At 57.4% G+C, this 13,537-nt stretch overlaps 1 protein-coding gene across 2 annotated transcripts; it reads right to left on the minus strand.

The window, feature by feature from the left end:
• Positions 1-1,387: 1,387 nt before the first annotated feature.
• On the minus strand, positions 1,388-9,913 carry STXBP2 (syntaxin binding protein 2). Of its 2 annotated transcripts, none has more exons than XM_043466479.1 (19): positions 9,825-9,913; positions 8,516-8,565; positions 8,166-8,247; positions 7,596-7,672; positions 7,363-7,441; positions 7,162-7,265; positions 6,626-6,774; positions 6,336-6,420; positions 6,116-6,246; positions 5,910-6,017; positions 5,565-5,622; positions 5,363-5,428; positions 5,179-5,259; positions 4,297-4,435; positions 3,717-3,826; positions 2,900-2,995; positions 2,107-2,192; positions 1,852-2,009; positions 1,388-1,530 (listed from the first exon to the last, which is right to left on the minus strand). In XM_043466479.1, the coding sequence occupies exons 1-19, from the start codon at positions 9,859-9,861 to the stop codon at positions 1,445-1,447; spliced, it is 1,782 nt and encodes a 593-aa protein (XP_043322414.1). In that variant the 5' UTR covers positions 9,862-9,913; the 3' UTR covers positions 1,388-1,444. The 2 variants fall into 2 exon arrangements, with proteins under 2 accessions (XP_043322414.1, XP_043322415.1); XM_043466480.1 differs by having other exon boundaries at positions 9,821-9,890.
• Positions 9,914-13,537: the final 3,624 nt, after the last annotated feature.

The raw sequence follows: 13,537 nt of genomic DNA on the forward strand, positions 1-13,537 counted from the left end.
CTTTTGCCCCCACATGCCCCCTCCCTTCGCAGGTAACACATCTTCACTTTCTCTTCACATTCTCTTAAGTTCCACCTCCTCTAGGAAGCCTTCCCTGACTGCCCCAGGCTGAGTGGATTATGGTGTCCTCAGGGCTCCCTTAGCCCCATGTGGTACAGACTTCTGACCAGGCAATGTGTCTGTGCCCCCAGAGGAAAGAGCCTTCATAGCTCTTATTCACGCTGTAAGATTCACATCTCATTTTAGCTGAGGGTTATGGACTGAACTGTGTCCCCAGAAAATTCACATGCTGGAGTCCTAAGCCCTATCTATGCCTCAGAATGTGACTCTATTTGGAGATGAGACTTTCAGAAAAATCATTAAGTTGGGACTTCCCTGGTGGTTCAGTGGCTAAGATTCCATGCTCCCAATGCAGGGGGCACAGGTTGATCCCTGGTTGGGGAACTAGATCCCACATACTGCAACAAAAGATCCTGTGTGCTGCAATTAAGAGTCAGTATAGTCCCCCAAATTTTTTTCTTTGACAGTGTCAGTCGGGGAGAATAAATCAAAGGGATGATCCAGAATGGAGAGAAGTGATTTAAAAAAAAAAAAAAAGATAATTAAGTCCAAATGAGGTCAGTAGTGTAGACTCTAAGCCAATACGACTGGTGTCCTTAAGAGGAGATTAGGACACAGATACGCACAGAGACAAGACCGTGTGAGGACACAAGGAGAAGACAGCCATCTATGAGTCAAGGAGAGAGGCCTTTAAAGAAATCAACCCTGCCGACACCTTGATCTTAGACTCCTGGTCTCCACAAACGGAAGAGAAAAATTTCTGTTGTGTAGGACACCTGGAATGTGGGACTTGGTCATGGCAGCCCCGGCATACTAATCCACCCAGTAAAAGCCCTGGTAAGTCCTGCAGTTAGGAACCCCTGTGAATACCCTGCCAGAAATGGAGAGGAAGAAGCAGGATGAGCTCTAACTCTCTGGGATGGGAACTGGGTGGGCATCGTTTGCCATGTTCCTGTCCTCACACAAATGCCAGTTCTGATCTTAGGAAGTGGAAAAGACGCCTGATCTGTGTGGCTGCAGGTCCCAAGGAGACAGCACCAGCAGGGCTGGGGAAGTCTGTTTGGTCTGTTGATACTCTACTACTGACGGTCCCATCAGCATGGCCAAGAGAACCATCACTGGTTCCCAGGTTCTGGAAAGGCCAACCCAAGATGTTGGCTGGAACCTGGAAGCTAGTAGATCTTGGAGTCCGTGTTCACCTTAGAACGTGGAACGCCCTCTGGAAGAACAGGGTTGGGTGAGGCCTGAGGCACAGGTCAGGGGATGGGACCCAAGGGAGGTGGGCCCCACATGGCTCCCTTGGAAAGAAAGCAAGGTGGGTGCCAGCTGGCAGAAAGATGGGAGTTTATTTCTCTGGAAAGGGACGCAGCAGGTCAGGCGGGGGTCAGGGCAGGGAGACACCCTCTAGCTTCTGGTCCAGAGTCTTCAGATCATCCAGGAAGCGGGTCGGGGTGAGGATGTGCGAGGAGCCTGGGCGGGAGGCAAGGGCTGCGGGAGTGGCCTTGGCCCCTGACCCTTCCACCCAGAGGGTCGCTCAGGAAAACCCTGGCTCTCAGGACTCAGGAGTCTCACCTCTTGGAAAGGGAAGGGTCCACTCCCAGGGGACCCCATCCCTGGGAAGCCAAGGCCTAACCCCTCTCACCTAGGGCTCCCAGATGCCAGCCCTGCAGAGGCTCCAGGGCTTGGGGACCCAGAAGGCACACAGCTATCAGTTCACCAGGAACCCACAGGCGGGAGAGTTGGGCTCCCAGCCCCTGCCCAGCCCAGGAGACCCCAGTCTTGGCCACTCACCGATGAGCACCTCCCACTTGCCATCAGTGGCCCTGGTCACTTCGTAGGCGGCCCGCATCTCTGACATGGCCACGCCACCCACGATGTAGACAATAAGCCGGGGCCCTGCCCGGGCCTCCACGCCTGCCTTGTTCTTGTGCCAGTGGCCGAAGCGGGCACTGTGCAAGGAAGGCAGGCAGAGGTCAGACTGGGTGGCAGATCACCCCCCCACCCAAGCCTCACTTCCTGTGGGTCCGGGGGTGTCCCCGGCCTCACCTGACGGCAGCCTGGGAGCTGGATGTGGGGGCAGGGTCAGACACAAAGGGCCACAGCTTTCGGTCCAGCCGGTCTTCCACAGCATCCTAGGGCCAGAGAGGGAGGCTGAGGAGAGGCGCCCGGGCAGTGAGGCCCAAGGTCTGGGGCCTCCTCCACCGGGTATGTTCATGAGCCAAGATCCTGGCAGACAGGGGCCACTACCTGTACCTCTGGCCCCTTAATGACCCAGGACCCGGGGCTTAGCTTCTTAAGGACCCTGCTCCTGCTCAGCTTCTCAGGGACTGAGGAGTGTGGACCTCCAGCCCCTGGAGAAGCCAAGATTCTGAGCCCCTCGTCCCTCAGGAACCCGGAGGTCTAGGCATCCAGGATCCATAGGGATAAGGGGGCCTCAAGAAGTAGGCAGAGGTGCCAGGACTCCATACAGATGGCAGGAAGCAGGAAGCCAAGTCCCTGGCCAGGTCTTTTCGGCTGCCACTGCTTTTGGCTCCCACAGTGGGGCTGGGGCTGGTATGGGCAGGGCAAAGGGGGACCCAGGTGGCGTCCTGGGGGGCAGAGTTAATAGAGGGGGACAGAAGAGGGGACCAGCAAGTGGAGAGAAGATTAAGCTCTTCTCTCTCTCTGCGCCCCAGTTCCTCCAGTGTGGGATGGGGTTGCCCCTGGACCCCAGGCAGAGCCACGGGGATGCCCATAATGAGGGATTTTCTCTTAAGCCCCGGGGCTTAGGACAGTGAGCAGGGAGGGGCTGAGCGTGGCCTGGATGGGGGAGGTCAGGTCCCACCCCCACCAGGGGTACCTCCATCACATCCTTGACGACGGGAGTCCATCGAGACAGCTGATAGGTGGGCTCTGAGCGCTCCCTCCGCTCCAGTCGGCTGGTGGTCCCAGAGCCCTACAGGTGGGGTGGGTGGGGTCGGTGGGGGAATTAGGGAGAAGGAGGCAGGTCACAGATGGGGCTTGTCGGGCTGGGGGAGGTTGCAGACAGAGCAAGGAAGGGAAAACGAGAGAGAGAGGGAGGAAGAAATACACAGGTGATGAAACCAAGATGAGACAAGGAAAAAGATCAGGACTGAGAGAGAGATGGGGACGGACAACGGAGGACGCAGAAACAGGGGAACTGAGAGGCGGTGGACAGGGTGACAGACGGGGGCCTGGGAGAGAGGCAGAGGACAGGCAGGGGGAGAACACGAGAGGTGCCCGCAGTCGAGTGGCACCGGAAGCAAGGTCGAGGGAGGAGGGACGTGCCGAGAGCCGAGCCCAGGAAGCTGCCGTGTGTGTTCCGGGTGCACTGGTGGCCTGAGACCTCCGGGAGCCCAGGGTCGACCAAGTGCCCCGTGCTGGGGACCCAGCTGTCTACCCGTGGGACTTGGACCACACGCCCCACGTGGCAGCGCCACCAGGGCTCAGGCTCTATGCCTCATGGCCCCCACTTCTCCCGTGACTCTGAGACTGGGAACAGCCCTGCTGCCCGCCAACCCCCAGACCCTACTCAGGGCTCCCCGTGCTCCGAAAACCACATCACGCCTGGAGTATCCCCGCCCTGGTGCTGTGCCCTCTGACCCCAGTCACTCCCCTCTGACCCAGCGCCCCCACCCCCTCCCTGCCCGGCGTACCCCGGGGTTGGTGACAGTGCCCCCCAGCTGCTCCAGGTTCCTGATGAGGCTGCTGTGCGCCTGCACGTTGGCATGCTGAATCAGCTTGGCCAGGTTCTCCTCGCTCACACCTGGAGGCGGCCGGTGGGTGGGGCTTACGCGCAGGCTCACAGGGTGGTGTGGGCAAGGGGGAGGGTGCAGAGGTGGCCACGCGGACTTCTGGGTTGAGGGGCTTGGGGCGGGGGCATCCAGCAGTCGGGAGACCCTTGGGACCGGGGGAGCCACCTAGGCTAGCACAGAGGGCGGACTCCTCGTGTTAGAACTCTGGATGGGAATCCCAGAGTGGGTGGTAGATTGGGGGAGCCTCTGGAATCAGTTGAGGCGGCCAAATTTGGAGGAGTCCTAAAAATAGATTCAGAGGGTCTCCACGCCAACGGAGGCCAATGGAGGGTGGCCCAAAGTCCAGAGGGGTATCTGCGGGGTTTGGCCTGCCTGATGTGTGGGGGCATCTGCGGGGGTGAGGGCCTCCCACAGTCACCGGAGACCGCGGTGAATGGTGGTATACCAACCCCCCGCCCCTGACTCCAGGCCCCCTATCTACCATTCCGTAGCAGGATGTAGAGCAACAGAACCCGGATCTTGTCGTAGGCTGGCACTGCAGCGTCCAGCAGCACCGGTACAATCAGCTTCATGGCGTCCTTGATCTTCTCGCCCTCTGCGTCCGAGCCCATGGCTAAGTCCTGCAGGACGTGGGGGTCAGCCACCACGTGGGGGGACGTGGCAAGGCAGGGGCGTCCCCATGGACCTCGGCAAGACCTCTGGGCTTCATTTTGCTCTACCAGTCTCTGAAGGTTCTACACCTGTTCGCTGTGAGGCCCCACCCCGCACACAGGCCCCTCTTCGCCATAGGCTTTACCCTCTCGCAGTTCAGCCTCCTCCCCTACAGGCCACACCCCTTGCACAGGCCACACCTCTCCACAGGCCCCGCCCCTTATCCAGGACGGCCGTTTCCAAGGGTCTGTGTTAATTGCTCAGTGGTGTCCGACTCTTCATAACCCCATGGACTGTAGCCAGCCAGGCTCCTCTGTCCAAGGAATTCTCCAGGCAACAATACTGGAGTGGGTTGCCATTTCCTTCTCCAGGGGATCTTCCTGACCCAGGGATCAAACCTGAGTGTCCCTAATTGCAGGCAGATTGCCGTCTGAGCTCCTTGGGCTTGCCCTCCCCACAAGAAACTGCCTCTCCAAGGGGCTGGCCCCCACAGGCCCTACCCCCACACTCCAGTCTCCGCTCCACAGATCTCACCCCTCACACAGGCCACACCTCTCCAGAGGCCCCACCCCTTACCCAGGTCCTACCTTTCTCTAGGCTGGGCCGCCCCCCACAAGTCATAGACTGTCCCAGAAATGCCTCTCCACAGGCCCCGCCCCCCGACTCCCAGCCCAGCCCATGCAGACCCCACCCCTGCCCAGGGCCCACCCACCTGCTCCACGCTGCACAGCTTCTCCACGCAGCCCTTGAAATGCTTCATGCAGTCATCGGCTAAATGCAGGTGCGTAGAGTACTGCAGGGTAGGTGTGGGAGTCAGCGGTAACAGAGACTGAATCAGGGTGGAGACGGGGTGACAGTTGGAGGCGCGAGGTTCCTGGTCTCCACTCATCACTCACCTTGTTCAGCTCCTTCTGGTACTGTGGCATCTTTTTCAGGATATGGGACAGGTCTTTGATGTTGGCCTGGAAACAAGGCTGAGCGTGAGGCCAGGCCCTGCCTACCCGAGTCCCCCAGTCCAGGTTGGGGCTCCCGACTGAGGCCCCGCCCCTCCCAAGTGGTCCACCCTGCCCGGGCCGCACCCTACATCCTACAGTCTACCTTGTCTGTGGTCAGCCTCTTGCTCTCACAGAAGTTCTTTAGGAGCTCCGTGACCTTCCTGGCGGTGAGAGTGGGCAGGGGGTAGGTTGGGGACTGGTGCTGAGACGGTCATTTGAGGGCAGAGGTGGGGGTGGGGTCACACGGCCCGGGGATGCCAGTCAGGGGACACAGGTCGCGTGCGAGCCCACACTGGAGAGGCATGGGGAGGCCAGCAGAGGGGTGTGGCTCGTTGACAGGCATTCACGGAGTACTGGGTCCACAGTGGGGGAGCAGGGGGACGACCGCGTGCCAGAGGGCCCCCAACCTTGGTGCCCACCGCAAGCACAGGCAGGCGCGCGCACGTACTTGGACACGTCCGCAATGTGCATGTGCCGAAGCTCCACCCACAGGTCATCATCCTCGTCCAGCAGCACCGCCTTCTCCCGGGCCTCACTGAGCCCCGTGGTCTCGTACCTGGGAAAGCCAGAGACATGAAGGTTGCGAGCACTCGCTGAAGACCAGGGACTTGGGTCTGCAGTGAAGGCAGAGGACAAGTTCCAGGGTCTGCCCACCTGTAGGTGTCCTGCTCGATGTCCAGCAGGTCGTAGACCATGGCCTGGAACGTGAGCTCATGCAGCAGTGGGGACACGGGGTCGGCCGCCCGGTCCATGATGAGTAACTGTGAGCGAGTCTTCTCAGGGCCCTGGGATAAAAGGGGTGGGCAGGGGTATGAAGTCATTGACCCTGACCCTGGCTGGAGCCTCCCTCCACCTCCCCAGAAAGCCCCCTCACCTCGCCCAGATTGGGAGTGTCTGCCTTAAAGGCGTTCAGCTTGGCTAGGACGGCGTGGGCCAGCTGTGCCGTGTCCTCTGGGCCCCTGGGTGTGGGGTGGGCAGACATGGGGTGGGTGCCTCAGGGTGTGGGGTTGGGGAGGGCCAGTTGGCACAGACTGGGAGTCAGGGATGGGGTTAGGGATGGGAGTCAGGGGTCAGGGTGAGGACTGGAGCTGGGGTTGGAAGAGAGGTGCAAGGTTGGAAGCAGGCTGGGGTCAAGGTCAGGGTGGCATCCAGCTGGGGACGCACCTGCGGTAGCGGATGGCCGGGTACTCCTGCAGGGTGGCGCACAGGGTGGCGATCTGCTGGGCCAGCACCTCCAGCTGCCGTGCTCGCTCGCCTGCCCGGAAGGGGCAGTAGAGGTTGTAGGTGCTGTGGGGGGCATCCAGGGAGAACACCTGGGAGGGCAGAGAGCCGCCACCACTGGAGGTGCGCCCCTGCCCACCTCCAGCCGTGGCCATGTGCCACTCCCTGGGCCTTCCTCTGGTCTCTGGAGCCTGCTTTGCAGGTCTGGGGCAGCCCCCTACTACTGTTCTGTGGAATACCCCAGCCCCCTCCGCCTTGGGTGGGAAGACAGAGAGGTGAGCTGTATGGTGCCCCTGCTGTTGCCCAGGGAGACAGAACTGCAGGTGACTATTGCACTAACAGTTCATTCCACCAGTTGTCAGCTGCTTTCCTTTCTGATTCAGCACCCCCTTTACTTATCGCCTTGCCTGTTTCCTAGGGAACCTGGGATATTTGATGACAAAGCCCCACTTCCTACCCAGAACTAGGCTGGGCTATACCTGAGCTTCGTACGGGAGGAAGGCAAGGTGGATCTCTTTCAGCGTCTTCACCACCTTTGCCAGACGGGAGCGACCCAGCTCGCTGAACAGGGGCTCAGGGCAGGCTGGGAATGGGCAAGATGGGGCATCAGGCCAGGGCAGCCCTCATACCCCCTTACCCTGACCCCCACACCGCACCCCCACCCGGCTCTCCTCACTCACTGTCGGTGAAGAAGACGTGTGCTGCTTTGTAGGTGAAGGTCGGGGTCCCCCGGAAATCTGCGATCAGGGCCTGTACCGACTGGGGAAGGCGGATCACGCTCCAGGCCTGGCCCAGTACCCTTAGACAGACCATCCCCTGACCCAACCTCCCAGCTGCTGCCTGCCCCCTATACACACACAGACATGCGCCCCCACACACACGCATGCTCACACAGACACGCTATCATAGGCACCTTCTCCGTGGGGCTCAGCAGATAAATAGCCTCCAGGCTGGGGATGGGTTCTCGTCTTTTGTTGATGTCCTCCACAACTAGTAGGAACAGAGAAAGGGGACATGTGTGGATGGCACTGGGGCCAGGGCACATGGCAGAGTCTCACACTCAGGGAGCTGGACACTTGGGGTACAGAGGCAGGAGGGGAAATGCACACTCCCTGAGGCTCCTGAGCTTCAGGGGACACATCCATGGATCACAGGGCTAAGAGCTACATGGGCAGGGCTCTGTACATTTGGGATCACACAGTCATCGCCTCCTGGGGATCGACCTTAGAAAGTTACACATTCTCAGGGTCACATGCTGAGAGTCCCACATGGAGTTCCACACAAGGGGGTTACACAGCTGGGGAGGCTGACCCCTTCGGGGTTGCAGCTGGGGAGCCCCTTGTGTGGGAAGTCTGCCTATCTAGGGGTTGCCATATCTGGGCTGTCTGTACAGGAAACTGCATCCGTGGAAGTTCTGGACAATTTCAGGGGATCCCACACACTGGTCCCAGCTGGGCAGCCTGGGGTGGGGGTAGCCACTCACTGGTGATGCCCTCGGCCAGGATGTCTGACATCTTGCAGCAGGATGACAAGATGCGCATGCTCGGGTGGTCCATGATGAGCACCTGTCCAGATGGATGGAATGGACAGAAAAGAGGGTGGGAGAGGCTGAAGCTGTCCCCGAGGAGGGGCTGGAGCCATGGACAAGTCTCTCAGCTTCATGAGCTGGCTGAACGAGAGGACCCAGGACCCCACCCAAGCCCATCCCAGACCCACCCATGTGACCCCACCTCTGTGGACCAGCAGCCTCCTCGAGGAGCTGGAGGTGGGGGGTGTCCCACATTCAGGGCCCCCCCATATGGGTTTGAACAAGGCATTCTATCTTGCCCCTACCTTCCACTCCCCATCTTTCTTGACGCTCCGAATGACTCCGCTCAAAATTTCTGCAGGGAAATGAGGGGTGGGCTCAGTATGTGGGGTTCTCTGGCCCCACGGTTTCCCCTAACATTCTGGGTCCTGGGCTGGACTTCCATCGGAACTCCCATTTACTCCTCCCCCTCAGTCCTTTGAGGTAGCTCCTGGTCACCCCCAAATTATAGACAGGGCCACTGAGGTTCAGAGAGGAGAAGTAAGTTGCCTAAGGACCCTCAGCACCTAAGTGGCAAGTGCCTGAAGCATAAGTAGTAGATAAATATGCTTTAGATAAACGAATAACTGGAAAGCCAGGACTCACATAACAGGTCTACCTGCCTCCAGAGCTGGGCTCTCCATCCCCCTATCTACTGGAGTACTCCTGTCATGTAGATTTCAGCCACCCTCATTCCACCTCCATCGTTTACCCTGAACCAGAACGCAGGACCCCTGGATCCCTGCCTGAAACATGCCTGGCTGTGGTCATCCCATTACCCAATATCCAGCCTCAGTTTCCTCATTTGTAAAATGGAATCAGTGGCTCTCCTGTCTCCCCATCAACCCCTTCATAGGAGGAGGCTCCTTTTTCAGTTGGGGTTTGGGGAGTTTGAGCCACACTCGGCTCTCCCTAGTGGAGGGAGTGGGCAAAAGGGCCAGGGTGGCCCCGCCCAGCAAGAGTGTCCTGTCCACTGTTATCAAGACTGCCAGGGCGGAAGGAGCCTCTGAGGCCGGAACTACAGGAGGTGGGGGAGGGGAAGACCTCCACCCCTCCCCCCAGCACCCGGCCCGCCAGGCCTGGATGCCAGGGTCCCCAGGCTGCACGGGGCTCTTGGGGGCCGGGCAAGGAGCAAGGCGTCCCCCGCCCTTGGATCTGCATTGGAGCCTGGACGCGCATCCTGAGCACTCTCACCACCTGGGGTCGCTGACCAGCGCACCCAGGCCCGGCCGGCCGCGGTCCGCACCATGGGGCCCCAAGAGTCCAGCCCGCCGGACTTTGCCCGGCTCAGACACCCGGGAGCCTGGCTGCCCAGCGGTGCCCTCCCCACGCACATTCTCTAGGGGGTCTAGGAGTCCATGCCCAGCGCCTGTCTCGCCACCCTTAGTCTGATTCCTTTGGGTCCCCGGAGTTTAGTCTCCCAACTTTGTTCCGCTCCATCAAGGGAGAGCCAAGTCCCCGCCCACCCCCTCGAGGGTCAGGTGCTAGACGCCCAGCCAGGTCCCCAACTCCCCGCCGCTTGCCTCCCAGAGCCCGTGCGCCCCCGGCCCCCCGCCCCCAGGGGGCGGCACTCACTTTCCCCTACCACCGCCTTCAGCCCCGAGGGCGCCATCTTTCCCTAGGGGCGCCGCCGCTTCCGGGTCTGTCCCAAGGTGGGGGCGTGGCCCCGCACGTCATCCACGTGGACCCCGCCCCGCGGGGCCGGGGCACGCCCCCTGCCCACCTGGCCCCGCCCCTCCACTGGTTCTCGGAGAAGTTGCGTTCCCTGCTGAAATGACAGGCGAAAGCGTCCCTGCAGACACTGCAGACACTTTCAAAGTTGCCGGAGGAGCACGCCCCGACGACACGTTCATAGACGTGAGCTCAGACACACTTCCCTAGCTTGTGTGCAGAGAGAAAGTGGGATCGCAAGGCAATATCAACCCCTTTATCTTCCCCAGGCATAGTTCCACGCTGGCAGAAATTTCTCCCTTGTGTCTGAAGGATACTGTGTGTGCCTGCCTGGAGCTACGGGACCACAAACCGGTGATCCACTTAACTTCTGTTCCCGAGTTTAGTAGCAGCAATGGGCTTGGGCAACACTTGATAAGGAGGCCTGGGGGAAGGTTGGCGCTAAGCCAGCAATTATTGGGTGCTAAGTTCTCAGTTGGGGCTTCTCTGGTGGCTCAGATGATGAAGAATCTGCCTGGAATGCAGGGGTTCGATTCCTGGGTTGGGAAGATCTCCTGAAGAAGGAAATAGCAAACCCACTCCAGCATTCTTGCCTGGAGAATTCCATGGACAGAGGAGTCTGGCGGACTACAGTCCATGGGATCACGAAGAGTCTGACACGACTGAGCAACTAACACGCACACACAGGTTCTCAGTCGATGCTGCAGAGGCCCTGATGGGCAGTGCAGGTTGGACAATGAAACCACAGCTTGGACTGACCCTTGTCCAAGGCCGGTGATGAATAGGCCTATTGCAGTCTGAAGCACGAGTCAGTCCCAGGAGGTATGCTAGTCACAGCCTTGCTGATGCACACTTGAATTCATTGGCATGTTCAACTGCTTGCACCCATACACACACACACACATCTCAATTTACACTCGACTTGAAATTTCAGGGCCTTCCCCGGCTGTGTGCCAGCAAAGGGCTGACACTTTATCACACAGCCAGGCACAGTCCAGCATCACCTCTTTTCGATGAGGATTTAAGGTGTGACACTCATGTGTGGATGCAGCCTCCTGAGCTGGCTCAGTCTTTAATGTGTGCTTTTATTTGGCCGTGTTATTTTTAAGAGTTTAGCCAGGTGCCAGGCCCTTTGCCACTTTCACAGGATGGGCATGGGACCGTCCATAATGAATAAGACCAGAAAGCCTGTCAGGCACACTTAAAGTTGAATGGAGGAGGAGGGGAGAGAATGATCAATTATGCCTTGAGGAAATAAAGTGACGCGATAGCAAATTTGGGGGTGGGATGGGGGCACTCTATTGGGGGTGGTGCCAGAGGGGTATCCTGAGGAGGTGATTTTTTAACCCTGAACGATACTAGGGAGCAGCCGTGCATAGAAAAGCAGGGGATGAGATTGGAGGAGTGGCTGGAGTGAGATGAGAGTGGGGATGCCCCCCTCCCCGACAGAAGCTGAGGTTGGAGGGGCCACAGAGACCAGACCCCAGTGGGACATGGCAGGACTAACCTAGCCCAGTTTACATGGGATTGAGAGGTTTTCAGGACCCAGGGCTTTCAGTGATAAAACTGGGACAGTCCTGGACAAACCAGGAGGGCTGGCCTTTCTACAAAGGAGCTTGGGTTTTTCTTTTGTTTCTCTCTCTCATGTTCTCTCTCTCCCCCTCTCTACCATCCTTTTTTGTTTCTTAGCTTTATTACAATATAATTCACATACAATTTAACCACAGAGAGGGGACAATCAATTGCTTTTGCCATATTCACGGTTGTGTATCCATTACCTGTCAATTTAAAGTTCTTTACTGAAGTATAGTTGATTTATGTCAATTTCTACTTTACAGCAAATGATTCAGATATGCACGCACATTCTTTTTCATATTCTTTTCCATTATGGTTTATCACAGGATATTAAATACAGTTTTGTGCTATATTCTATGTAAAAGTTTGCATTTGCTAACCCCAAACTCTTAATCCATCCCTCCTCCACACCTCCTTGCATTTGACAACCACAAGTCTCCTTTCTATGTCTGCTAGTCTGTTTGTGTTATGTAAATAATTTGTGTCATATTTTAGATTCCATACATGAATGAAATCAGATGGTATTTCTCTTTCTAACTTATTTCACCTAGTATAATAACCTCTAGGTCCATGTTGCTGCAAATGGCATTATTTCATTCTTTTTAATGGCTGAGTAATATTCCATTGTGTATATGTACACATCCATCTGTTGATTCTCCATCTGTTATCCATTCACCTGTTGTTTCTGTGTCTTAGCTATTGTGAATAGTGCTGCAGTGAACACTGGGGTGCACGTATCTTTACAAATTACAGTTTTCCAGATGTATGCCTAAAAGTGGGATTGCTGGATCATATGGTAGCTCTATTTTTAGTTTTTTGAGGAACCTCCAATACTGTTCTCCATAGTGACTGCACTATCTTACATACCCACTCACAGTGTAGGATGGTTCCCTTTCCTCCACATCCTCTCCAGCATTTATAAGATTTTTAAATGATGGCCATTCTGACCAGCATCACCAGTCAAGTTTAGAACATCTCCATGATCCCATGGTGTTCAGGTTTTCTCCTGAGGACAATGGGGGCCAAGGGAGAGTTCTGAGTGGGGGAGGGAGGGGACCCCTGTGTTTCCTGAGAGGAAGGATGGATTGTAGGGGCAATGGCCGGGCAGGGGGGCGGGGGAGGGGTGGAACTGGAAAACCCAGAGGAAGCTGGGACCACCTCTAGCGTCTCAGTCTGTCCCCTGGTGGTGAGACTCTGTAGGGTCTGGCCTCACTCTACCAGGTGAGGATAATCAGGTCTTCTTGCTGCTATGGGCTCAAGGGTGTGCTAACCACCCCCTTGAAGGAAAAAAAAAAAGTATGTTACAGTCCTTACTCCCAGTACCTTAGAATGTGCCCTGTTTTGGATATATGGTTTTTGCAGGTGCGGTTAGTAAAAGATGAGGTTGTGCTGCAGTAGGGTGAGTCCACAGAGCAGTGTGACTAGTGTCCATGTCTTAGGACAGCCGTGTTGAAACAAGTACATGAGGGGGATGTCTGTGATGACAAAGGCAGAGACTGAAGTCCTGCAGCGACAAGCCACAGGATGCAAAGGACTGCCGGCAGCCACTCGAACCCAGGGAGATGCAAGGGAAGATTCTCTCCTCCGCATGGCCCTGCCAACACCTGTACTTCTGGCCTCCGGAACTGTATGACGATAAATGTCTGCTGCTCTAAGCTACCTCGTTTGGCACACTTCGTTAAGACAGCCTGGGGAACCAATATGTCTGGGGAGGAGCAGGACATCACGTTGGCATTTGGGGTCATGGGGCCACGGAGAGGATGTGGACAGGGGCTCCAGAGGGCAGTGGGTTGTCTGGGGAGGAGGACCAAGCTTTACAATCAGGCAGAGATGGTCATGGTGCAGCCCCTTTATCCTGAGAATAAGCTTTAACTGGTTTCCAGAAAGGCATCCTGGGAAGGGGGTGGGGTGCACATGGGGTCCTCCCAACAGCACCCTCTCCCGGGGCACTGATGGGGAGCCACAGCTGCTGGGGGGGGGGGGGTTTCCCTCTTGCCTCCCTCGCCAGGACTCTAGCCTCTCATCCCTAATCGGGACTGGGG

This window comes from Cervus canadensis, chromosome 4 (genome assembly GCF_019320065.1).
Source record: "Cervus canadensis isolate Bull #8, Minnesota chromosome 4, ASM1932006v1, whole genome shotgun sequence".
Taxonomy (NCBI): Eukaryota; Metazoa; Chordata; class Mammalia; order Artiodactyla; family Cervidae; genus Cervus; species Cervus canadensis.